Source organism: Triticum urartu, chromosome 6A, assembly GCF_056163025.1.
Source record: "Triticum urartu cultivar PI428250 chromosome 6A, HENAU_Tu73, whole genome shotgun sequence".
Classification (NCBI taxonomy): Eukaryota; Viridiplantae; Streptophyta; class Magnoliopsida; order Poales; family Poaceae; genus Triticum; species Triticum urartu.
In genome coordinates this window covers 17,533,953-17,559,424 of record NC_141878.1, presented here as the reverse complement: position 1 = coordinate 17,559,424, position 25,472 = coordinate 17,533,953, and the positions used below count along the sequence as shown (strand labels likewise).

At 46.0% G+C, this 25,472-nt stretch overlaps 4 protein-coding genes across 10 annotated transcripts; 2 read left to right on the top strand and 2 right to left on the bottom strand.

Annotated features, from left to right (window-relative positions):
* The first annotated feature begins 1,386 nt into the window (after positions 1-1,386).
* LOC125513637 (uncharacterized) lies at positions 1,387-5,429 on the top strand. 3 transcript variants are annotated; one of them, XR_015608163.1, is made up of 3 exons: positions 1,387-2,708; positions 4,518-4,918; positions 5,265-5,429. XR_015608163.1 is itself a non-coding variant. In XM_087527943.1 (2 exons), exon 1 carries the CDS (start codon positions 1,524-1,526, stop codon positions 2,670-2,672), a length of 1,149 nt encoding a protein of 382 aa, XP_087384069.1. In that variant the 5' UTR covers positions 1,387-1,523; the 3' UTR covers positions 2,673-2,708; positions 5,265-5,429. The 3 variants fall into 3 exon arrangements, 1 of the variants encoding a protein (XP_087384069.1); XR_015608164.1 differs by having other exon boundaries at positions 4,510-4,918; XM_087527943.1 differs by lacking the exon at positions 4,518-4,918.
* A 140-nt stretch (positions 5,430-5,569) lies between these two features.
* Positions 5,570-8,335, bottom strand: LOC147963274 (BTB/POZ and MATH domain-containing protein 1-like). Its single transcript, XM_087527944.1, has one exon. It carries the CDS (start codon positions 6,945-6,947, stop codon positions 6,264-6,266), a length of 684 nt encoding a protein of 227 aa, XP_087384070.1. The 5' UTR covers positions 6,948-8,335; the 3' UTR covers positions 5,570-6,263.
* A 2,922-nt stretch (positions 8,336-11,257) lies between these two features.
* On the top strand, positions 11,258-17,778 carry LOC125527287 (putative methyltransferase PMT17). Of its 3 annotated transcripts, none has more exons than XM_087527940.1 (6): positions 11,258-11,404; positions 14,676-15,376; positions 15,466-15,676; positions 15,796-16,093; positions 16,186-16,650; positions 17,246-17,778. In XM_087527940.1, exons 2-6 carry the CDS (start codon positions 14,681-14,683, stop codon positions 17,469-17,471), a joined length of 1,896 nt encoding a protein of 631 aa, XP_087384066.1. In that variant the 5' UTR covers positions 11,258-11,404; positions 14,676-14,680; the 3' UTR covers positions 17,472-17,778. The 3 variants fall into 3 exon arrangements, with proteins under 3 accessions (XP_087384066.1, XP_048547775.2, XP_087384067.1); XM_048691818.2 differs by lacking the exon at positions 11,258-11,404 and adding an exon at positions 12,224-12,559; XM_087527941.1 differs by lacking the exon at positions 11,258-11,404 and adding an exon at positions 12,662-12,863.
* A 1,197-nt stretch (positions 17,779-18,975) lies between these two features.
* LOC125527289 (mitochondrial ATP-independent inner membrane protease subunit 1a) lies at positions 18,976-21,367 on the bottom strand. 3 transcript variants are annotated; one of them, XM_048691820.2, is made up of 5 exons: positions 21,173-21,367; positions 20,874-21,098; positions 20,578-20,688; positions 19,415-19,466; positions 18,976-19,314 (listed from the first exon to the last, which is right to left on the bottom strand). In XM_048691820.2, exons 1-4 carry the CDS (start codon positions 21,308-21,310, stop codon positions 19,422-19,424), a joined length of 519 nt encoding a protein of 172 aa, XP_048547777.1. In that variant the 5' UTR covers positions 21,311-21,367; the 3' UTR covers positions 18,976-19,314; positions 19,415-19,421. The 3 variants fall into 3 exon arrangements, with proteins under 3 accessions (XP_048547777.1, XP_048547776.1, XP_048547778.1); XM_048691819.2 differs by having other exon boundaries at positions 18,976-19,310; XM_048691821.2 differs by having other exon boundaries at positions 18,976-19,278.
* Between the last annotated feature and the right edge of the window lie 4,105 nt (positions 21,368-25,472).

The window sequence follows — 25,472 nt, the reverse complement described above, 5'->3', positions numbered from 1 at the left end:
CAATCAAAATTGGATGATCCAATTCTAATTGGAGACCTTAATTGAGTGTGGGCTTTTTAAAACTAGGGAGCTTAGTGTTATAGAGGATTTGTGGACACGATGCAATTGATCTCAACTCTAAGATAGCTATACACATAAAACTAAAGAATAATAACCTTCTCAATTCTCACCTTGCAAAAGTTAGAAAAGATAAGTAGGAGTCCGTTGAAAAAGGCAACAATGTCAATGTGAGAACAGAGTGAGGTGGGGGAAAAGAGGCTAGAATGAAGAGAGAGAGAGAGAAAAAAAAACATGAACACACACAAAATGCTAAAAACAAACATAGTTCACATATGATTTTTTTTTACTTGTAGAAATCATACTTTCAAGTTTTGAGAAAATATATATCCGTATGAACTTTTCTGCTCCATCCGATCCATATTAATTAGATACATATGTTTGAGCGACATATAATTTGGATTGGATTGATTAGCAAGCATAACCATTTAAAAAAATCGGAAAAAAGTAACCATTTACTACCTACAAAAAAAGCATAGCCATTTACTCCCTTCGTTTTTATTTACTCTGCATATTAGTTTTAGTCAAAGTCAAGCTTTATAAATTTTGACAAAGTTTATAGTCAAAAATATTAACATGTACAATAACAAATCAATACCATTATATTCATTATTGAACGTACTTTCGTATCATATAGATTTGTTAGGATAAATATTTATATATTTTTTATAAACTTGGTCAAATTTTACGAAGTTCGACTTCAATCAACTCTAATATGCAGAGTAAATAAAAATGGAGGAAGTACTATACCTACAAAAAAAATCACAAGATAAGTACAAGTCGTATAATAACTTATTTTGTGATATAATCTTATCTCTCAAAGCCATTTTCCTTATTATACTGATTGCATAATGATTGCATACAGATTTTTTGAAAAGTCAAACCTAACAAAATTTGACCAAGTTTGTGAAGGAAAACATTTACATCTAGATGTCAAACATATATCATTAGATTCATCATAAGACAAGACGTAGGTTCATATTTTATATATTTGATAATGTAGGTATAAGTAGTTTTCTTTATAAATTTGATCATATTTTGCAAAGTCTGACTTTCGAAAATCTATACGCACTACGTTATTGAACGGAGGGGATATCTATTTTCCATGTGTATATGAAAGTTTTCATAAGGCTCAATGTATTATGTATGTTTTCTTTTGAAAAAAAAATGTATTTTGTATGTTTGAAAGACGTAAAGACCCCTGGGATTCAGTGATATTGCAATTTGGGGAGCCTCCATTCGCATCGCGCCTGCCATTCCGCATTTTTCCTCTCCACTCACAGCGGACCGGAAAATCTCTCCGGCGGCGCCGCCGGCGAAGCGCCATCCTCGCCGGTCTCTTCTCCTCTTCACTTCCTCCGTGCCTTCACCTGTCTCGCCGGGGCGCCGCATCCCCTCCACCGAAGCACCATCCCATTCGCACCCTGCCTCCATCGGGAATCAATCTCTCCGCCGCCGCCGCCGCCATGCTCCGCCTCCGTGGCTGCATCCTCGTGCGGCTCCTCTCTTCTCCCGCCACCTCTCAGGCCCCCCCTCTCCACCGCCCCCTCTCCGCGGCCGCCGTTTCCCCAAACCCTAGCTTCGTCGCCCACGACTACCTCGTCTCCACCTGCGGCCTCACCCGAGCCCAGGCACTCAAGGCCTCCGCCAAGCTCTCCCACCTCAAGTCCCCCGCCAAGCCCGACGCCGTCCTCGCCTTCCTCGCCGGCCTCGGCCTCTCCGCCGCCGATGTCGCCGCCCTCGTCGCCAAGGACCCGCTGTTCCTCTGCGCCAGCGTGGAGAAAACCCTGGGCCCCGTCGCAATTGAGCTCGCCGGCCTCGGCCTGTCGCATTCCGAGATCGCGCGCCTCATCCCGCTCTCCTTCGTCCACTTCCGCTCCAGGTCCATTGTTTCCAAGCTGCGGTACTACCTGCCCCTCTTAGGCTCCTCGGAGAACCTCTTCCGGGTGCTCAAGAAAGGCTACCTCGCCGGTGCTGACATCGAGGGGACGGTCAAGCCCAACGTTGCGCTCTTACGACAGTGCGGGCTAGATGATTGCAATATCACCAAGCTGTCCCTCGCTAAGGGCGGAGTCCTGAGCAGCAAGCCAGAGCGCGTCCGGGTGATGGTGGCATGCGCCGAAGGCCTTGGCGTACCTCGTGGCTCGGGGATGTTCAGGCACGCGTTGGATGCCGTCGGATTCCTCGGTGAGGAGAAGATCGCCGCCAAAGTGGCCTACTTGAAGAAGACGTTCAGGTGGTCAGACGCTGAGGTGAGCATTGCTCTGCGTATGGCTCCGTGTGTGCTGAGGAAGTCAAAGGAATTACTGCAGCGCAGGTCTGATTTCCTCATCTCTGAGGTGGGGTTGGAACCGTCCTACATTGCTGAACGGTCAATAATTATCAATTACAAGCTGGAGGGCCGGATGAAACCCAGGTACTACGTTGTAAAGTTTCTCATGGAAAATGGATTGCTCAAGTGCAACCCAGGCTACTACTATACCGCTTTCAAGGTGAGAGAGAAGGTATTCGTGGAGAAGTTCATTTCCCCTCACACGGAAGTTGCGCCGCACCTCGCTGAAGACTATGCAACAGCTTGTGAAGGGGTAGTGCCGGCTAGATTCAGATTTACATGAACCAAGGACTGGGTTCTCACCATGCCTGCGAAGCTGGTAATTCACATTAGTGCTTTTTGCCTAAATAAATGTTGGGTTTCTGCTGTATTATGTCTGCCACATGCTGGTTTGGTTGTTGCCAATGCCTAAGGAAACTGATAATTTAGTTCCTGAGCCTTCAGGTGTTAATGTTGTCATTAGGTAGACAAGAAAGCATTGCTTACAATCTCTGAAATGAGAGCCATGAATATATTTGTCTTTCCGACATCCATTTAGGATAATGGAAACTGAATATGTGGGTAGACCAATTTTCTTTTGAAACCAGAACCCATGAACCAGAAAACAAAAGGACTGTACCACATCCGTTTCCAGTAAATATATCGATATGATTTGCTTCTGCTCCAAATTTTATGTTTCCATTTTCATTGATTTGCCTTTTGTTTTCCATCATCTAAACAGTTCAGTTTTTTACTTCTAGGCCATGCTTAGAAAATAAGTTTCTATTGGGTGCCTTTTGATATCTTTCCCCTTATGCTTCTAAGATTGATTATCTTTGTTCCTATATCCTGTAGCTGATTTTACTACGCTGAGACAATTTTCGAACATGAAAAGGTAACCTATTTGGGACTGAAGCATGATCTATGATGAAACACTTTTGCATAAAAACTGCAAATGTCAACCGCTGATGATTGGCAAGATTAACAATACCATATGTTCAGTTAAAACAAAAATTACTGTAATGCTCATTGATGAGTATTAATTCCCAGTCCAGCAATTCATTTTGCAATTATAGTTTCCGTGCCTTGTTAGGGATTAAAAATATGTACATTTGTCAGTACCCATCAATGTTTATCTCCGTGAACATTCAAAGTTCTGTGGTAAGAGCAAGGAGTGTTTCAGATGTGGGTATTGTAGCTGGATTTTGTTTTGCGATTGTTGTGTACTCTGTATCCACCTTTGGTCACACATGTGATATGAGAACTGAGATAAGCCTTGGAGACTATGCTGACGCTTGCAGAGGGGTAGTTCCGACTAGATTCAGATTTACATGAACCAAGTACGGGCTATGGAAATTAATTATGTGTATGATATGACAGAGTTCTCACCATACCTACGAAGCTGGTAATCACATTAGATCTTTCGCCTAAATAGATGTAGATTTTGTGCTGTAGAATGCATGCCAATTGCTGGTTTGGTCGTTGCTAATGCCTAATGAAACTGACTATTTAATTCTTGAGCCCTGAGGTGTTAATGTTGTCTTTAAGTAGAGAAGAAAGCATCGCCATTTTTTAGGATAATGGACGTTGGATGTGTGGGTAGACTCATTTTATTTTGAAACCAGCACCTAGAGAAGAGAACCAGAAAGGAAAAGAACTGCCTTGCATTGTTTTCCAGTAAATATGCTTTCCAGAGATTTTCTTTCACTCCAATCTGTTTTCAATTTATTGTTTTTTGCTTACCACCATATGTTAGTTAGTAGTAACTCTGCAGCTCTTCTATCGGAAATATGCTTAGGAAATATGTTTCTATTGGGTGATCTTCTATGCCTCTTGATTTCTTTCCCTTTATCATTGTAAGATATATCCTGTAGCTGGTTTTACTCCGCTTAGAAAACTTTCGAACATGAAAAGGCAACTTATTTGAGACTGAAGCATGATCGATAATGAATTAGTCTCATCATTTTACACCTGCCATTGATCATCAAAACTAAACCAATGGAGATGGCATGAATTAGACTTGTGATTTCTGCTACTCAGTGCTCACATATGCGAGTACCTCATCACAAAACCACATTTATTTATTTATTTCTGCTGTTGTATCTCATCACAAAAACTACATGTATATTGATTTTGCAAAGCTTGAAAGGTGACATGAGAGCTGAGATAAACCTGAATGAAAGATCCCCAACAAGGTGAACAGTTCCACTGGCAGCCTGCTTCGAGGACAAGTTTTTGTAAGGAGAACCGTGGATCTTGACACAGGGTGCGCAGTTTGCTTCAACAGAGGATGGCTGCCACATATTCCTCAGATGTGGGATGGCTGGATGATGTCGGAGCTACCGCAGCCTGAAAGACATCCCTGCTTTATCTCTTTGATGAAAGCGCATTATCAGGGAAGGGGTTAATTGAAGTGGCGTGGAAGCTTTGACCATGAACCGCGACCGGAGATCTGGCTCCTGCTCTGGGTTTGTTGCAAGCACAAGAAACAAGTTGAATGCCAAAGGAAAGGGAACTGGAGAAGCTCGGATGATGTTCGCCTGCCATCAGGTACACTGCCAAGCAAATCGGTGGGGTGGCGTTCATTTCGTCCTTGCTAAGCATTTGACCCCCTTGGTTACTGAAAGGAACTAAGCTGGCGTTTTTCGCCCATTCTGTTGCTACTAATCCCTCCGTCCGGAAAAACTTGTCCCAAGCTTGTTCCTCAAATGGATGTATATAGCACCACCATTTGAGGGGCAAGTTTTTTCGGACGGAGGGAGTACTAGAGTAGCGTAGCATCATCGCCTGCTATCTCATGCCTCTGTCTTTTCCTGCACTTCTCGTTCTTAGCTCTGGTTTTTGGCTTGTAAGAGAACATGTTTCACAAAGGTGAACTAAATTTAGGCTTTTTCAGGTCTGATGGCTGCTAACTTACTGCAAGGAAGACGCACTCTGGGCTCTAGTGTGTGCGTGTGTACGTTCAATACTCTAATTTGGATCGATCGCTATGGACAATGGTCATGCCAGCTTTAGTTTGGTGTGCAGAGAGTAATAATCTTCTGCAACTTATTACCCACAACCTGATACCAGTCTTCCTTCTACCTTCCCGCTGTTTTACATTGATTATTTTTGCCCTTGCATCACTTGATAACCTGTTGGCACGTTGCACTTGTCTACTGCACATATATATAGCGGAGAGAGTATCAAGTGAGAACAGAGGAGGAATAGCTTGCAATGTGAATTGACGGCGAATTTAAATCTGGACAGTCAGAATACCGGCAGGATGGGGCTATGGCATTGGCAGGTCACGAAGAAACAAAAGTATTTTACAATTTTTTTGCAGGAAGTATTTTTATGTATGTGTTGCCAGAATCTCCCTCGGCTCGGCAAGAATCGACGCAGATCCTGGCACCAAGCTCCATACTACAGCAGCATGACATCCTTGAAATTTTCATTAACTTGAAAGTTATCTTTTCTGGTCCGTCCGTTTCATTTTATTCTGCATAATATTATGTTTGTCTTGATTATGCTGCGTATTAGACTAGTCGTGCCTTGCAAAATTTGCATTGGGCATTGTCCCATGATTTCCCACCCTGTTCTTGTTCCCTGCTGCTGCCACTAAAACGTGTCTAGATACATCCGTATTTAGTCAAATCTAAGACAAGTAGATAGGCTTGAAAGTCACTCTGGACAGTCAAAATACATACTGGCACATAATGATAATGGGGCTAGAGACAGAAGTATTCTACAGTTCCAACTCATCAAAAATAAATAAATAAAAAGAAGTATTCTACAGTTATGCGCCTCTCCTTATTAAAATTTTCAAAAACTCAAGCATAATTTTTCTTTACTACTAGATTTCTTAAAGTTCCTAGGGTTTCCATCCAAGCCTGCGAAATCAAGCAGCAGCAGGCTAGTAATAATAATATCCATAATATGGCGACGCCATGCCCCTACGAATAGGTACGTCTGAATCGCCAAGAGACTCCTTGGCGCGCTGCTGCCTCGCGGCGCTCTCCTTGACGTCGTCCAGGACGGACGGCGACTCGAGCACCAGCTGCATGAAGCCGACGGTGAGCACCACCTCGTTGAAGTTCCGGCGCGCCGCCACGAAGTCGACGCACTCTTCCCGGAGCTCGGCGCAGTTGTACGTGCAGGCCCACCGCAGCATGTCGACGACGGTGTCCGTCGACATGCTGCCCAGCAGCCTCTCGGCGCACTCCCGCTTGAGCCCGTCGAGCGCGAACCTGTCCGCCGCCACGAGGAGGCGCCGGAGCGCCTCGAGGTCCGGGGGATCGGCATCGTCGTCGGGGAGCGCGTCCGTGTAGATGAACCGGAGCATGGCCTCGAAGGTGCCGGGCTCGATGTCCTCCAGGGTGATGGAGGCGGAGGAGGACTCGAGCATGGCGCCGAATAGCTGCGCCTCGAAGACCGGGGAGCGGGCGGCGAGGAGGGCGCGGTGGGCGCGGAAGGTCTCGCCGGCGACCACGAAGGAGACGTCGGTCCAGGCGGCGAGCCCTGGGTCCAGCAGCCGGCCGAGCTGGCGGCCGATCTCGGGGCGGTCGGGCTCCTCCCGCGTCACCCTCACCCTCCACATGACCGTCAGCCCGCGCTCGATGGGGATGCCGGTGTAGTCGCCGATGAACTCCGGGGAACCCGCACGGCCGCTTCAGGCCGTGGTTGCCCCGCGTGTAGACGTGCCCGCACTCCGCGTGGTGGGACGGCGGAGAGCCGTCGCCGTGCGCGGCGAAGGCGGTGAAGGTGACCGTGAAGGGGTCGGCGTCGGCGCGGCTGGGCTTGCCGACCAGCTCGAGGTAGACGGAGATGAAGCGGAAGGGCGCGGCGACGTGGCTCGGGTCGCCGTGCGGGTAGCAGGCCAGCCGCCAGCAGTGGCCGCCGGCGGGGACGACCTCCGAGTAGACAAGATTGTGCAGCGAGAAGTTGATCTCGAACGCCATGAAACCGCCGGAGCTCGCCATGGCTGGCCGATCGAGATCGGCCGATGATGGTATGGACTCGACCGATCGATGCGATGCGCCTCGTGTCTCCTCGTTGGAATAAATAAATAGGCGGCCTGGTTCTCAAATCCCAACCGACATGATGGAATTTGGTTTTTTTTTTTGAGAAAAATGCCCAAGCTTTATTCATCTAGTTGGACATTAAGAGGGATACATAAGGGGTACATGATGGAATTTGGTGGGAGTACGTCGGCTATGCATGCCAGGCCCAACCTGCGGAGACCAGTAGGAACAATCCAGAGTTTATTTTAAATGGGCCCGATCGAGAGTTGGGGATAGATAGAGGAGGGTTAACATTTGACAAAGCATAGGCTTTCATACACCCCCTTATTTCTGTATCAAGATTCGTGCGAGCACTTTTGTCTTTTTTGTTTCTTCCAGATAAAACAACAAATGAACTCCAAACTTTGAAGGACAATAAAACATTCTAACTGAAATGTTGGAAAAAGAAATTTCACGTTTTTTCGTGAAACATATATACTAAAACTAATATTGTTTATCCAAAAAAATATCATTTTGTATATTTATGTCGTACCAAAAAAATCTGAAAGTTTTCTTTCCGCACTGTAGTAAGAATGTTTTGTTGTCCTGCAAAGCTTGAAGTCCATATAGTGTCTCGTTTTGAAGAAACAAAAAGGAGAAATTTTCATGTAGAAGTTAGTTGTGTAGCACAGATCTCAGAGCAACACTATAGGGTATGGATAGGAGGTGTCCAGAAGCCTGAGCTTTATAAATCCACATTCGATAGAGGAGAGCTTTGGGTCAATCCAGAGTTCTTTCATCTTCTAGAGTTGGGGATAGATAGAAGAGAGCTCGGCTAAATTTGCTCTTGATCTCCCTGAAGGACGCCATCTTCGGCTTCTTCAGCCTCCGGACATTCAATGTATTTTTATGAACGTTTCTTATGATCAATAAAGTGAGGCATATTTAGCAAAAAAAAATGAATTTCCTTTATCTTTTTACAATATCTTTTTATTATGTTTTGCTGCCTAGTTTTATTCGGGTTTTTTCCATTTATTTCAGTTTTTTGGTTTTGTTTCTTCCTTCCTATTTTCCTTTTATTTTGTTTTTCTATCATGGTTTGCTCTAGATTTTTTTTCATTTTTTTAAATTCTTTTTCTAGTTTTATATTCATTTTTTAATAGGCTATCTATTAAGTTCATGAATATTTGTTGGATTCGCGATCATTTTTTGAACTTGTGAACTTTTTTCCAAATTCATGCAATTTTTATGAATTCCTGAACATTTTATTATTTTGTACTTTGGGAACATAATTCGAACTCCTGAACTTCTATCAAATTCATTGAATTCATGAATTTTTGTGAATTAATGATGAAAAACTGAATTCATGAACTCTTTTTGAATTCATGAACATTTCTTGAACTCGTGAACCTTTTTTAAAATCTGTGAACATTTTTTGAATCCGTAGACTTTGTTGAGTTTATGATCCGTGACTCCGTTTATTATATTTCTTGAATTCATGAATTTTTATATCTCGTGAGATTTGCAAATTCAAAAACCTCGATCAGGCCCTAGACTCGAGGGATCGGAGTCAAGGATCTCCAGGAATATAAGAAACGGTTTTCGGCCAGATCCGGGGGACGCGAAACAGAAGAGCATATAGAGGGAGATCCAATCTCGGAGGGGCTCCCTCCCCTACGATGCCATGGAGGCCATGGACCAGAGGGGGAACTCTCCTCCCATCTAGGGGGGGGGGGGGCAAGGAAGAAGAAGAAGAAGGGGGGCTCTCTCCCCCTCGCTTCCGGTGGGGCCGGAACGCCGCCGGGGCTAGGATCGTGACGGGGATCTACATCAACAATCTTGCTACCATAAACACCTAACTTTCTTGTTGACACAAACTCTTTTACTAAACACCTAACTTTTATTATCTTGCAAAGTACTTCTAGTTTTATTCTTGCAAAGTAGTTCTAGCATCACAACTACAAAATAGTTTCATACTTGTTTCCGATAAAGCAAACGTCAAGTGTGCGTAGAGTTGTATCGTGGTCGATAGAATTTGAGGGAATATTTGTTCTGCCTTTAGCTCCTTGTTGGGTTCGACGCTCTTATTTATCGAAGAAGGCTACAAACGATCTCCTATACTTGTGGGTTATCACCTAGCACTCCGAGGCCTCGCGTACCAAGCAACACCTTCAGGAAGGAATGCGACGACGGCACCGCTGCTGCCCAGACAAGTCCTGGGGATTCCCTCGGTACGCGGATGGCAGTGGGGAAGCGGTATCACCGACGCCCCTCAGGAGGGCCCGGCGGCTGCGCCGGTGGCGAACGAGCCGCCAGAGATTTCTCCCACCCCGAAACCACCACCGCCATCCCAAACAATCGGAAGTGCACCTCCCAACATGCCGCCCACCAGCCTGTGCCACCACGGCCACCGCACCAACTTCACCTTCTCACTGAGGACACCAACATGAGACCTGGAGGTAGGACGAGGAGACACCGGGCTCGGGGGCAACCGCAACGCAGCCGACGGGAGGGGACAACCTCCACCGCCGCGCGGAGCCGACCGGACATAGCGACAAGGACCTGCCAGGCCACCATCGGCCCGGCCTGACCCCAACGGGTCCGTACAGTCCCTGCTACCATGCTACAGCACGCCAGCCATTGGAGCCATCACCACCGCGGACCCGTCCCAGCCCTGATCTGGGCCGAGCGGGCGCCGCCGGCCAGCCGCTCACCGTGCGGCCCCCGCAGCCAACGGCCACGCCGCCACATTGAGGGCACTCAAGGCCCGTTGAACCCCGCCGCCGAGCCACACCGCCGCCAGCCGAGCAGCACCGCCGCCGGGCAGGAGGGAGCCTCGACTCCCCCTCCAAAAGCGCGGGGAAGGGACGTCTGCCGCCGCCGGCGCCACCCGGGCACGCCGGTGGCCTCAGCCGGCGGCAACAAAGGGGGATGGAGGAGGAGGGGAGGGGGCGCTCCGCCTCCTCGGGGGGCGACGAGAGCGTGGGGGGGGGGGGAGGGAGGAGGAGGGGGAGAGGAAGGCGGGACGGGGTGCGCCTCGTGAAGAAATCCTTGCACAAAGGAGGAATATGTCACCACTGCGTCTGCCTTTTGTTGTCGTTCCTTTTCTCTTTTCAGAGACCATGCCACCACTGTTTCTTCAAAGTTATATGCGTGAGGGTAACCTAGTAAGTTCATGCCAATGTGCAATGCATGTATGATGCTACAGTTCTGAATCTAGTTGGTTGTTGTTCAGATCCAAAATTATGGATCTCCAACGCCGCCTCTAACAAATTCACTTGAAAATCAATAGCGGTGAAAGAGATAAAGAGATAAAAAGGAAAATTTCGAAAGTGATGGTGCACTTTTGAGATCATTGCTCGACTCGGTGATCTTTGCGATGGAGGCAAGCAATATCATCATTTTACGACAAGATTATCCTCACTTCTCTGGTCCCATTTTCTCGTTACGTAATTTAAACTGACAAATATGCGTTGGAAGCATGTCTTCCGGAAGAAACACAACATTGTTTTCTTCCCAATTTTTTTCCAAGAAATAGACCAAAGACATGTGACATGTGTTTGCATAAATCCCGGCGCCCTGTGGACATGTGGTCCATGCATTTTCATTGCATAGGTATGTAACCAGTACCACCATTTCCACCGACCGTGAAGGTAGTAAATATATTTTTTCAAGTAAATAAAAAAGAAGGAAAAGCTGTAGCATGCTGTGAGCTCTCAAATGGATGGCCCATAATGTGTTCCCCAAAACATGTGTGGTGCTTGCGCTGTCACCATTGACCAAATCCTGTCCACTCCATGTAGGCAGGAAACAAGGAGGAAAACAGGAGCTGCCGTGCTGGGAGATAAATAAAAGGAATAGCTCAAAAGGAGAGCCTTTTGGTTCCACCCTCCCCTCCCTCCTTGTGTTGTAAATTGTAATTGCATTGCGAGCAGGCGTCGCCGTGGGCGGGGCGCGGCGAGTGAAGCGGCCCAGATCAATGGTAGATCAGGCAAGGCCGGGCGAAATCGCGAGGGCGACACGAGGGGGGAACGGGATCTTTGCCTTGGTGAAGGTAACAATAATAATCCATCGTCCGTTTTTATACGCGTGGTGTTGGTTCGTGTGCTTGCAATCTTGAAAAATCCAATGGTTTAATATCCCTATTTGCTGACATTGCTACACGCTGCCCGTTTGGCGTCGCTGGTTGTCATGGCGGTCTTATTTTACCTTGCATGCGGAATAAGCAATGCGGAACCATGGCGAATTGTTTGTTTGTTTGTTTGTTTGTTACAAGATCTACCGTAGTTTAAGAAGAAAAGCACATGAACGAAGGAAGCAGCATTTTGATGAGCCCGGGAGTGAACATTAACGCGATTTAAAATAGAAAGCAAATTCCAAAAATTCCAAAAAAAAATCATGGTGGAAGATGTTTGAGTGCGTGACGTCGGTGCTAAATTCGGAGATGTTTGAACATTCGAGGAGCTCATGACAAAAAAAGACACAAATTCATGTCCGAGAGAAACATTTGAAAAACAACACTGTTCACGCCTGGATTTTGTCTTTTTTTTGCCGCGCGCTACTCACATCACCAAATTTTGCACGAACATCACGCACATACACATCTTTCTTGCTTACAAAAAGAAATCGGAATTTTTTTAATTTTTGTTCGGTTTTAAATCTCGTTGGATTTTCGATGAAGGAATCCAAGCTAGATCGTTGAATCGTCAAAAAAAAGGGGGAGATTGTTTTTTCAGAAACCAATGCCAAGAAAGCAGCAATTTGCAAGCGCCGGTTCCCTCTCATCTTCTTTCTCAGCCCGTTGGTTCCAGTTCCACAGATTGACCAAAAAAGTCCGCCGGGGAGGGAGGATGAGGAGGATCCATGGACATTTTCGTCGGTGCAATTAACGGACGGCCCCATGTGACGGTGGACAGACGCGGGGAGGCGGCCTTTTCACACCACCCCCATTTTATTCCTCTGTGTCGGCGTGGGTGGTGTTTGGCATCACACCACTTCACTCCCCACTCCCTGCTCAGAGTGCTCACCTGCCCGCCCCGCTCGCCGGGCCGTCGTTGAAGAGCTCGCTCGCGTGAATAAATAGAGCTTGGGCTCACCGGAGACGGAGGCCAGCTCCCCCGCCTCCTTCTTCCTCTTCCGTCCCGGCGCGCTGAGCTCCTACCCAGGAGGAGAGGAGAGGAGAGGACGGTGGCTTCTTCCCGACGGACAGGTCTGCCGGCTTGCTCTACTGTTTGTTTGCTTGTTTGTTTCTTGTTGGGGTGGGTCGTGCGTGGTGTGGGTGGCGAGTGGATCCGATGGCCCGGCGGGCGGTGGCTCTGCCTCGCCATTTTTGCTCTGTTTTCTTCTCTTGTAATAAGCGCTCTACGGCTCTAGGATTCACGTGCGGTGCTTGGAGCGGCTCTCCTCCCCTCCCCTTCCCCGTCCGTTGCGGAGAGCCAGATCTGCTCCGTTGCTTGCGATTTCTCCTTCTTGGTCTGCGCTCCCCGATCCGATTCCCCGCACCCCAAATCTTGGTAGGTCCGCGCTCATGTTCATGATTGATCCCTAGCCGCTTTGTCCTGTTCGTCGGCGGCGGAGGCCGGGGCAGCCGCAACGGAGCTGGATGTGGCTGCGGGGGGCGGGCCAGGAGGCTCCGCCTACGTGCATGTGCGCGCGAGAGAGGGAGAGGGAGAGGCGCGCCGGACAGATCGGCTCCTTCATATGCAGCCTTGTCCAATGCGTGAGGCAATTCATGGATTGAGACCGAGATTCAGATACTTCTTGCTGCTCGTGCTCTGTTTTCGTGCGCTCAGAGCCGCCGCCATTGCATACATGTTTCATTGTCATCCCTAAATTACACGCAATGTTTAATTAAGATAAGACTTATCATATCAACCATTGTACATGCCCTTAGTTTAGCCACCGGACCGGCGACCTTCTCGAGCAGCTGCGGCGTTCATGTACTAATTTGTGCTTCGTTATTTCGGGGGGTAATCTTAGTTGTTCAGTCTGCTTAGTGTGGAGCTGCATGTGCTTGGAGCCTTGCTGTATGTCTTTCTCCTAGTCTTGGCCGTGCGCTCGGTTGGTTTATCAGCACAGTTCAGATGCGCAGCCAATAGTTCAGTAGTTACAATTTTCTGGCAGTTTCCAGCGGTTGGTTGTATTTTCGGTGTATAGTTAGTTAGGGGTAACTTTCTGCCCTGTAATGCTGTTATTTCTTACAATTTTCTGTCAATGTATATTTTTGGGTGATATAATTTCCTGCCCCTCTATTTGCAGTGTTTCTATTGTGTAGTTGTTCTGTCAGGAAAATAGGATTTTGTCTCTGATGTTCCGAATTTCCTCTTTTCCTGAAATTTTGCTTCACCGTTCATTGTAACTTCAATAGTACTTCTGCGGCTGTTGCTGATCGTCTTTCAAGTTTATTTTTGTACTAGTATTTGAGCTCTTTCCATCATTTACTGTTATGTGGAACTCTTTTTACAGTCCAAATGACCATGATTTACCGTGTCCAGTAGTTGGGTTTTAAGTTTGCTTACAGCTCTAGTACACTTACTGAGGACTTGTATTCTTGCTTTTTAGTCAGTGTAAATTTGGTATTCTTTGAGTTTTGTTAATCCTATGATCTGTCGCTCTGTCAGCCTTTGTAATTTGCGCCTATGTTCTGTTACATTACAGTGCCTGATGAGGTTAACTGTAACTCCCTTTCTTTAGAAATGTAATTACTGTAGTAACACATGCATTTTCATTGTCTATGTTGAGTAATTTCATACTCTTATTCCTTTTATAATTTCTTTCCTCTATGTATATGTATAGCACACAGATGTAAATGGCTGTTGTGTGCTTTTTTGTTTTTTATTGTAATTGTTTCAGCGCAGACGACCATGATTAATTGTTTAATAGCTGTTTGCTTTATCTCTAATAGTCAGTGTGTGTTTTCTTCGGAAGTAACTGGTCAAATGTTCAGTGTGTATGTCTGAACTTGAATATTGCAATGCATTTGAACTACAGTAGTTAGTACTTTTAGTTTTTGCTTTGTAATTCACTGCAAATCTGAAGTTGACTGCTGCTCTATCTAGTTTTTCTGTTAGTGTTCCCTTCTACATTACCATTTTTAAGTTACACTATTCAGAGCTTGTAGTTTACCTTAAGCTTCAGACTTGTGTTTGCCCTGTGACAAACATGTGTTTCTTTTTCAGTTTTACTGTTCTTTCAGTTCAAATGTATGCACAGTTCCAGTCGGGCTCTTTTTACAGAGTTCATTTGCATCTCTTACACTTCCCAGTAGTTCTATTGTTGCTTCTGTTGGAAACCACCGTACTAACACTCGTTCTCCAAATTTGCAGGAGCCATGGCTAAAGATTACCCAGCATCTCCTAAAGCCCAGCATCTGCAAGAATCCAAGAAGCAGCGTCTCACCTACGTACTTGTGGTGAGCGCTCTCTGCGTTGCCTTCTACGTGCTCGGGGCATGGCAGAACAGCACCATGCCGAATCCTGTGGCTGATTCGGCAATCAGCCGAGTTGACTGTGATACCGTGGCGCAGAGAGACGGCTCGGTGCCGTCTTTTGCGCCTGCATCTGAGAATGTGCTCGATTTTGATGCGCACCACCAGCTGAACCTCAGTGACACAGAGTCTGCGGTGCAGCAGTTCCCTGCCTGCCCGCTCAATCAGAGTGAGTACACGCCATGCGAGGACCGGAAACGTGGCCGTCTGTTTGACCGGGACATGCTGATATACCGTGAGAGGCACTGCCCGGGCAAGGACGGGCAGATCCGATGCCTCATTCCAGCGCCACCAAAGTACAAGAACCCCTTCAGGTGGCCGGAGAGCAGGGACGTCGCTTGGTTTGACAACATCCCTCACAAGGAGCTCAGCATTGAGAAGGCCGTGCAGAACTGGATCCGAGTGGAGGGGAACAAGTTCCGGTTCCCCGGTGGTGGCACTATGTTTCCCCATGGCGCTGACGCGTACATTGATGAAATCAGTAAGCTCATCTCGTTGTCGGATGGGAGGATCAGGACGGCGATCGACACGGGCTGCGGGGTATGACAAGGATCTTGTTGGAGAAAATCTTCTGACTTCAGGTTTATGTATGTTGTTACGATGCTGATGCTTTTGTATTATTGATGAAGGTTGCTAGCTTTGGGGCTTACTTGCTGAAGAGGAACATCATTACCGTGTCGTTTGCGCCGAGGGACACACACGAAGCTCAGGTGCAATTTGCACTGGAACGTGGTGTGCCTGCCATCCTCGGGGTGATGGGATCAATACGGTTGCCTTATCCATCTAGGGCATTTGATCTGGCTCATTGTTCACGTTGTCTGATTCCTTGGGAAGGACATGGTGAGCACTTCATACATCTGAAATTTTCTCTAATATGTAGATCCTTAGCTTTTTCAAGCTGTTCTTGAGTAAGAGTGAACTGCCTGATTGACTGATGTTGTAAATAAATAAATCTTCAGATGGACTGTACCTTGCCGAGATCGATAGAATTCTAAGGCCAGGGGGCTACTGGATTCACTCGGGCCCTCCGATCAACTGGAAGACGCACCACAATGGGTGGAAGAGGGCCGAGGAAGACCTCAAGCGGGAGCAAGACAAGATTGAGGATGTCGCGAGGAGCCTTTGCTGGAATAAGGTGGCCGAGAAGGAGGATCTCTCCATCTGGCAGAAGCCCAAGAACCACCTTGAGTGTGCCGACATAAAAAAGAAGCATAAGATGCCCCATATCTGCAAGAGTGACAACCCTGATGCTGCCTGGTATTAAATTGCTTCTCGAATTGTTATCATACTGTTGGTAGTTATCTGTCTGTCTTGCTCTGAATTTTTTTTTATCATACTGTTTTGTATAGGTACAAGAAGATGGAATCCTGTCTTACTCCATTGCCTGAAGTAAGCAACCAGGGATCAATCGCCGGCGGAGAGGTTGCGAGATGGCCAAAGAGGGCATTCACGGTGCCCCCAAGGGTTAAGAGGGGCACGATTCCGGGGATAGATGAAAAGAAGTTTGAGGATGACATGAAGCTGTGGGAGAAGAGGTTGGCGTACTACAAACGCACCACGCCCATAGCACAGGGGCGGTACAGGAATGTGATGGACATGAATGCAAACTTGGGCGGTTTTGCCGCTTCCCTGGTTAAGTACCCTGTGTGGGTGATGAACGTCGTTCCAGTTAATTCGGATAAAGACACCCTTGGAGCAATTTACGAGCGAGGGTTCATCGGCACTTACCAGGACTGGTGTGAAGCCTTCTCGACGTATCCGAGGACCTACGACCTTTTGCACGCCGACAATTTGTTCAGCATCTACCAGGACAGGTAAGGAAACATGCATGTTTCAGTATCTATTTTAGTTAGTGATCCTTAATCAGTTCTACTTACGTTTACTCTATTGTTCCATCACGGTGTGTTTTAGTTGGTGATCCTAGATCGGTCTAACTTACGCCATACGATTGCATCAGCTTATCAAATTGTGTTTTAGTTCTGCTGTGTAGTTTGTTACTGATTCTGATAAGATATTTTAGTGGTTGCTCCGCATCATTTTCCAACCCGTAATAGAGGGGAACCAAAAATAGTTATTGCCACAGAGATAATCAGAACCATGTTCACCCCATATTAAGTGGTAGACTTGAAAAGGAAATGATAAGACTTCTATGCAGATCGGTTCGGTTGAGTATTATCACTTAAAATTCGACTGATGCTTACTCCTGCTGACACTTGTCATTGTTAGACCATTACTTTACTCATGGCTATGGTGTCACAGTATAGTTTGCTGTTTATACTGTCTGTAAGTATGTAACATAAGATCATGGTTTAAACGCAAGAACTTGTATGCAGACCTGGGAGCACGTTGTGATAATATTCAACTGATGCTCACTCCTGCTGACACATTTGATCCTGCTGAACTCTGCAGGTGCGACATAACGGACATCCTCCTGGAGATGGACAGGATACTGAGGCCCGAGGGCACGGCGATCATCCGCGACACGGTCGACGTGCTCACCAAGGTCCAGGCCATAGCCCAGCGGATGCGGTGGGACAGCCGCATCCTGGACCACGAGGACGGGCCCTTCAACCAGGAGAAGGTCCTCGTGGCGGTCAAGACGTACTGGACGGCTGACCCATCGGAGCACAGCTGAGCTGCAGCTCTCTGAGCTCCGAAATGGCTTGTCCGGTAACTAGGTGTGACGCGATGATGGCGTCGGTTTTCGCCATCTCGGTGTGTGTGTGTGTGTGTGTGTGTGTGTGTGTAGTAAGCAGTGTGTGACCACGTGCGCAGTCGCTTGTTCCTCTCGCCTTTTTTGTCTAATTCTTTGTAGTTCAGGTCGAAATGGAAACCAAAAGAATACGTCGAGCAGATCATAGGTTCTTTTTAGCTTGTACGACCAGAGATTGTTACTATGTAGTACTAAGATTGACTTACTGGAAAAATAGGCCTTTTACTGAGCGTGCTTGTGTAGTGATATAGTGGCAAAGTTCTGCGTCTTTCGAGTTCATAGATTGTGGCGGTTGCAGAATCAAATTTGCGTGTGTTTCATCTTCAGTACACTCAGGTTTAATTTTTTTTCCCCTTCTTTTTTGACACGGGGTGCGGTATTTCGAGAAACCAGGCATGGTCTTTTCCTTTTTGATCTGAACTAATCATGGTTTGGTCTTGTTTTGAATTCTCAAATCTGGAGTCACAGAAGAGGGCGATTGAGCATAACTTGGCCCATAAACAGGTGTTCAATAGTACTCTCGAAAAACAGGTATACATACATCCACATTTGGTTCAATACTTGACGAAACGAAAAGCGAAAAGCAATGATAGGAAGAGAGAAAGGGGGGAGCGAGTTGGGGCGAAAATCGTCACCTGGAGCTCGCCGTGGAAGCGCTAGCTACAGGGCGAAAATTTGCTACCACCTACTTGACATTCTACGCCCCCTGTTTGCAAATGTAAGACAACCTGTTGGTTCAAATTAAATTGCGAAAACGTCTTATATTTTGGAACGGTGCTAGGAAAGAGCAAGGCCAAGTTCAGCAAGCAACACAAAATCACATGCCCAACAATAACCCAGATAACTTTGGCCATGTTAGAACCAAACAAGTGTTTAGCTGTTTTCTCAGATTATCTCTAGTAAGAATCGAATTACGGCACAACTGCCACATGAAAATCTTTCCATATCTTGTTAGCCCCAGCTATGTCTGTTTCCAACCAGCTATTTACAAATTTCATAGCAAAATCTCGCTTCTTATCAAAGGCTCGGGTGAGGAGTTCAAATTAACATTCTGAGCACCAACAACTATGCCGTCCCATTGATCAAGTAAACCACCTACCAGTCTACGCCGAAAATGAATTCAGAAATTCCCAGAGCAATGGCGCAATCTTGCCCGTAATCTCACTAGGTTACCAAGGAGTGATTAAGTATACATGTGTTGCAGATTTTAAATACAAATATTTAACAAATTAGAACAGACGATGCTTCACACAGCCTGAAAAATGCAATACGGAATTTTACCATGTTCCGCTATATGCAATAGGCAAAGGAATCTGACACGCACCGCCATACACAGCTTGCCCACTGGTCTTTTTTCTTCCAAAGCAACTTAGTTATGCTGAAATGGCTTGAACTTGAATAATCACTCATCCATAACACTCACCGATAACACAATTCCTTTCACTTAAAACGGCCTTAACAATAAGCAAATGTTACAATGCACAACTGATCACGCTTTGGTCCAGGAGAATGACAAGTTTAATACAATCTCAACATCAAGACGATAGCTCATCAGCCATGCCCGGAACTTGTAGTTTCATCAGGTTAGTTCACTTTACAAGCATCACAGAACATAAGTTACGACATGAGACACAGCAATTGAATCATGCCATAGATTCGCTGAACGGGGCTTCTGGGGGGCAAGGACCAAAATTGTGAATTATCAAATGTGCACCAACAAATGCAGGGCCTGGTTGCATCATATGAACTGTCGCTTATACTCTGACTTGGATGGTTGTGGAAAAATGGCAAAAGGTAAATTAACGTGCAGAAAAGGGATGATCGGGAATTTTGAAAAAATAGTAGGTAACAAGAATTCAATTTACCTGTGTCCTACTCTTTTGAATCAATTGCACCAATCCTTGACGGTGGCCAAATCTGAGAACAAAAAACCCTGTCAATACTGACCAGCAAGAAAAAACTGAGTGACAAGACTCCAAGGAGGATGGCCCCCAATACTCATGGAGATGCTGTCGCATTTCACATTTGGTTAATGCATTTTAACAAATTAGTTGCTGGACCTGGAATTAGACCCTAAATCTTAGATTTGCTAATTGCTAACATAAACAAGTAGTACTAGTAGTAAATAAAAGCAAGATAGGCCCCAGCCCACATTGAGTGAGTAAACACTAAACATTGTTCCAACTACCAGCTGATGCAAAATGAATTTTATCGCTTACGAGATTCAAATGAATTTACACATATAATTTGATATCAAGTGTGTGAAAACGATTATCAGCAAGACAATGCAGTAGCTAAATAACATTATTAACTGATAAAACAAAATTTCTCAGTTAAAACCAACACTCATTTAATCTCTGATTTTATCCTGGTAATTTTGACTGTACAACTGTCCAGCTTAGAAAAAGGCCTAATAGACAGAGGCGCCTGGTGTCTAAAAAAATCTAAGCAGACTTCAGTATTCCTGGTAAACTTTACAGTATCAAAGAACGGTTGTGATATTATTAAGGGCAATGCTGTCCCCCGCACGTAACTAGAATGAGAATTTCTTTAGTGCCACTAAATCAACCAAAAGCAGAGCACTCAATCACCCAACTGTGCATTATGTTGGGCCTAGAGCAACAGTAGGTATTTCATAATATTGAGTCAGCACATGTCTGCTGTACATGATAATCATTAGTCAAATTTGGTGAATATTGCAGACCATAGTAATTAAACCTCGAAGTATACAAAGACACTGAAGCACCTGAAACTCTGTTTTGGCCAATAAAATATTATGTTACCATTAATTTCCCTAACATTCACAGCATATAATGAAGATATAACATGACAGCTGCAGTTTAAAATCGGTTACTCAAAAAATTGAAGTTCAAAACCATCACTAGTTACATATTTAGACAGACGCCAAATCGAGTTAAACTGTAGATATAAATCTTACAACAGGGTACAGAAGCACACCAAAGCTTCATCAGGTTTTTTTACTAAGCTAACGAGGAAGCAAAACAGAGAAGTCGGTTACTCGACATACCCGATAGGACATCTTCCCTTTTACGAGACCGTAAGGCACCGGTCCGAACTGCCTCGAGTCATTAGATGAATAGATATTGTCACCCTGCACCCAAATATGACCTTGTGGTACCTAAAATTACACAATTCATCAGGCATCCAAAAATACCATCAGCAACTCGGTGGCACCGTTTCTGATACTGATCAGATACCAGAGTTGCCATAAATCTAGGAAATCTGAAATCAAGAGTCTGTCAAATCTAGAGGACATAAGCCTGGAAATCTGAAATCCAATTCAATCCGGTACTCTCAACTCACCACGACGGTCTTGGTGGCATCGCTGTTGCCGGCGTCGACGGGGTAGGTGACCTCGTCGCCCTCCATCCCGAGCACGCGCTTGGCGACGATCTTGCGCGGGTCCTCCGGCGAGAGGAGGAGCACGACGTCCCCCGGCCCCACCCACCCGCGCCGCGGGCTCACCTTGTCGGTCAGCAGCACGTCCCCCGCCATGTTGAGCGCCGGCAGCATGCTGGGGCCCCGCGGCTGCAACGCCAAGGGTGAGAGCACGTCAGAGAGAGAGGGAGGGGGAGGGGGAGGGGGAGGGAGAGGGCGCGTACGAAGGCGACGCCGAGGACGTGCTCGCTGACGACGTGGACGGCGCAGAGGCCCTGCGCCGTTAGCAGGCCGACGGAGAAGGCCTCCCCGGCGATCTGGCGCCACGGGATGCCGGCGAAGCGCCGCACGAAGCGGGACATGGCGGCGGCGGCGGCGGGAGGGAGGGGGGCTCGGATTGGGATTATTTTTTTCCTTTTGTTTTGTTTTCTTATTAGGGTATAATCTTCGGATCCCTGGCGTGGGCCGCAAGCTCAGATGGGCCGATGAGACAGAGAACGATATGGACAAGTTGTGCCTCTCCAGGATTGTCTCGAAAAAAAAACGTTCTAGCTCTCTAGGAGAAACAAAAAAGTTCACAACAACTAAATACTATATCTTGTTATTATATACAGATTATAATCCACCAAATATCTTGTTATTTACAGATTATTATAGTGTGCAAAGGCGTTGTTTACGGTCTAATAACGGTTTGCGATTTCGTAGCACTGTTCGGCATTGAAATAGTATACATATATGGTTCAGAATTTGAAAAACAATTGTGCTCGGTGGCCCGCCCAACATTTTATTTGTAGCTTCGCCACTGCCTGGCCAGACTTTTTTCTACGTCTCCCGGATCGTGCGCACTATCTAGGCCACGGTTTATGACTGCTACGGCGTATACATGAAAGATGGAATTTGGGATAATCATAGGAAAATTGTTTAAGAACCAGGTCAAAAAAGTAATGTTGCACATCTGTTCATATGCTCCTAGCGCACTGTTATCACACTCCACAGCTCGTAGAAACTGGTTTTGTGAGTTTCTTTTTTTTTTCTCCCTGCAGAAAAAAAGAGTTCCTTTATTTTTGGTTCGCTATTTAAGAACATTTTTTTAAAACTCCATGCGCAAAATTTGAAAACGCATGAATTTTTTAATATTGCATTTATATTAGTTTCTTGTCAAGTACTCCCTCTGTAAACTAATATAAGAGCGTTTAGAATACTAAAATAGTGATCTAAACGCTCTTATATTAGTTTACGGAGGAAGTATTAAAAAAATCTTCGCGTATTGAAAACTGCTCACCATGTATTTGAAAAACTATTCTTCGTGTGCTAAAATATGAGAACATTGTTTTAATTTCATGGACACTTTCTGAAATTCATAGACATTTAATATATATATGGAATATATCTAAAAATAGAAGAAAAAAAGAATTGAAAAGGAAATAAAACATATAAAAGGAGAAATACAATCTCTAGAAAAACGACAACAGAAAACCAAAATGAAAGAAAATTCTAGCAAAAAGAACCAGGAATAAAAATCATAAAAGAACCAAAGAAGTGAACAGAAGGGCAGGAAGGGAAAATTGGCAACATGAGCCGACCAATGTGTGATTCCTCTACGCGTTTGTCTGGCATATTGGTTGCAATTATCATACTGAGTACAATCATCGTCTCAAGACACTCACCTATCTGTGGTGTGTCCTATTCCTCGCATAGGTCGCTGGATAGTGACCATGTACTTGTGTCACCAAGGAGGAGAGCCACTTGGCAAAGCTAGTGGTTGGTTTCATCCTAGGCGTGTGTGTGCATGTGTGTGTGTGTGTGTGTGTGTGTGAGAGAGAGAGAGAGAGAGAGAGAGAGAGAGTGTTTTCTTGAGAGAAGAAGATAAAGAGAAACCACAAGAGAGTTGTGAGGGTAGAAGAAGAGCGGCGCTGCGAGAGGTGCCGCCAACAACAAGTGTAGTTGGTATAGTAATGATGGTTGAAGTCTCGAGGGAGAGGAATCTGCAATGAACGATACAGATAAAGGGTGGCACGTAGCTCGAGCCCGAAACCCACACTCAATCTACAGGTCTTCGGAGGTCATGTATAGGTTGAGCCGCACCCTTTTTTTTTGGGGGGGGGGGCATTGGCCCCCTTACCCCTAATGAAGCTCCACAAGTTTTCCAAGTGCATCAAATCAAAAAGGCCGTAATTGAGATGGAGTTCTCGTCCTAGTGGCTAACAAATGTCCGTCAAACTAGAAGAACAGATATTTGTGCTTTGAATCTTAATTCGTACAACCCAGACGCATGTTTCCAAGTCGTGGACAATAAGCTTGTCCACTAACACAATATCTGCAACAATCCAATTGTTAATCCAAAACGACAAGATTCAGTCATGCATTTTAGTTGTTAAGACAACAACTGCAATATATTTTTATGGAGTTTGATGATCAAAGATGACAAGTGAGCAACAAATCTTGTGCTAAGAGTTGCTTTACTATACCTCCAAGTATTGTTACTTGTCTTCTCGTGTTCCTAATCGCTTGCAATGCAAAGCACAGACAACTCACCCTATAAATGGAGGTCTAGAAACTTTTAACCGGATAGGAAACCACAAGGTAATTAAACACGGCTGCAAGATCGGGATCTGCGATGGAGTTCCCATAATCCATGATCCTCGTCGTAAGGTGCTGGCTTAGGTACACCGCAGTGCTAATTAACTGCCTCTACACACTCCACATAGATCTGTGCAGCCCATCTGCTACGCCCCGCACCGCGCAGAGGAATCCGAGAGGTGGCATGCCCGCTTAGGGCATCTAAACTTTCATGCTTTGCGCAAGCTCGCGTCCCACGATATAGTTCGCAGCCTGCTGCACATTTCTTAGGTGGATCAATTGTGTGACGCATGCCTCGCCGGTAAGCAGCGCCATACACCATTTTCCAAGGAGGCGAAGTGGCGTGATCCAAAGGTGCTGGACCTGGTACATGCTGATTTTTGCGGCCTGGTCACGCCACCGATACCCAGTGGGAAAAAGATGTTTCTCCACCTCGTCGATGATCGCAACCTCTTCATGTGGCTGCCGATGCTCGAGGCAAAAGATGAAGCCGCGACGGCCATCCGTAGATTCAAGGTTGGCATCGAAGTTGAGTAGAAGAAGAAGAAGAAGCTCCGCGCCCTGCGCACCGACCTAGGCGACGAGTTCGACTACAATGACTTTGTGGCCTATTGTGTGGAAACGGGTGCCAAGCGGAAACTCTATGTGTTGTACTCGCCACAGCAAAACGACATTGGGGTGGCAGAACTAGATGATCATCTCCTTGGTCCAGAGTATGCTTAAATCCATGTCAATGCTGTCGTGTTTCTGGGGAGAGGCAGTCGCTACGGCCATTTTTCTCTTGAGCCGCTCACCGAAGAAAATGTTCGACGGGCTAACATGGATGAGGAGAAGCCGCACGTCCACTTCCCGCGGGTCTTCGGTTATGTCGCGCACATGAATATCACAAAGCCACATGCCAAGAAGCTTGATGATGGTGTTTCTTGGGTATGAGGTGTTGGGATATCCTCCTCATGTGGGCTGTGAGGAGATGACCATTTGAGGCCTTTTAGGCAGCCCAAAGAGGTGCATGAGCCCACTACCCATTAGGGTTATGACCTAGGGTCATTTTGGAATTTGCACATGAGTGGATGGGGATGCTTTACCCTCCATCCGGTAGCCACCACCAAGAGTGACGAAAATCAGTTCATCCTCCAAGAGAGAAGAAGAGAGAAAACCAAGAGAGCAAGGGAAGAAGAGGAAGATTGAAGGAAGAAGCAAGGGAGCTCCTCCCCAAGGTTGTGATGGTCCAGATCCACTACCTTGTCTCCTTCAAGCTTCGGTTCCACCATCTTTGGTGAGATTGTTCCAATCCCTAGTTCTTGAACCCCCAAATCTTGTTGTGTTCATCCAAGATAAATCTTGATGTATGAGATCCTCTAGTGCTTTCTAGAGAAGAACTTGTTGTATCCCACATTTGATAATAGTGGAAGAGGATTTGGGTGGCTTCGGCCCGTGGTTTTCCCCCCTCCAGTTGAGGGGTTTTCCACGTAAAAATCTGGTGTCTCTTTGCTGATGCTTGGTGCTGTCCAGAAACTTACTCCTACCACAAGACACTAGACTGAGGAGTGTCTTGCCTGCTGAGTAACATTTTCTGCCTCCATATATGCTGCTGCATATGTTTCCTTCCGTGCTAAGCAACGATCCTTGAATTAGTACATGATGTGGTGCTGAGATTACTTGTTTCTGCTGCAGTTATCAATTAACCACAAGTGCATTTGTGTGCTAATTCCCAACAGAGTGGTATCAGAGCCTTGGTTGCTTAGAAGGTTGCAAATCACAGTTGCTTGATTGTTGCTGGAAGTGCTGCTCACAATAGCTTTGGAAGAAAGCGCTACTACAAGTGGCATGATAAAACTTGATTCTTCCAATTACTCATTATGGAAGCCCATGATGGAAGACATCCTTTATTGCAAGGATTTGTATGAGCCAATTGTGAAAGACAAGATACCCACATGTGTCATC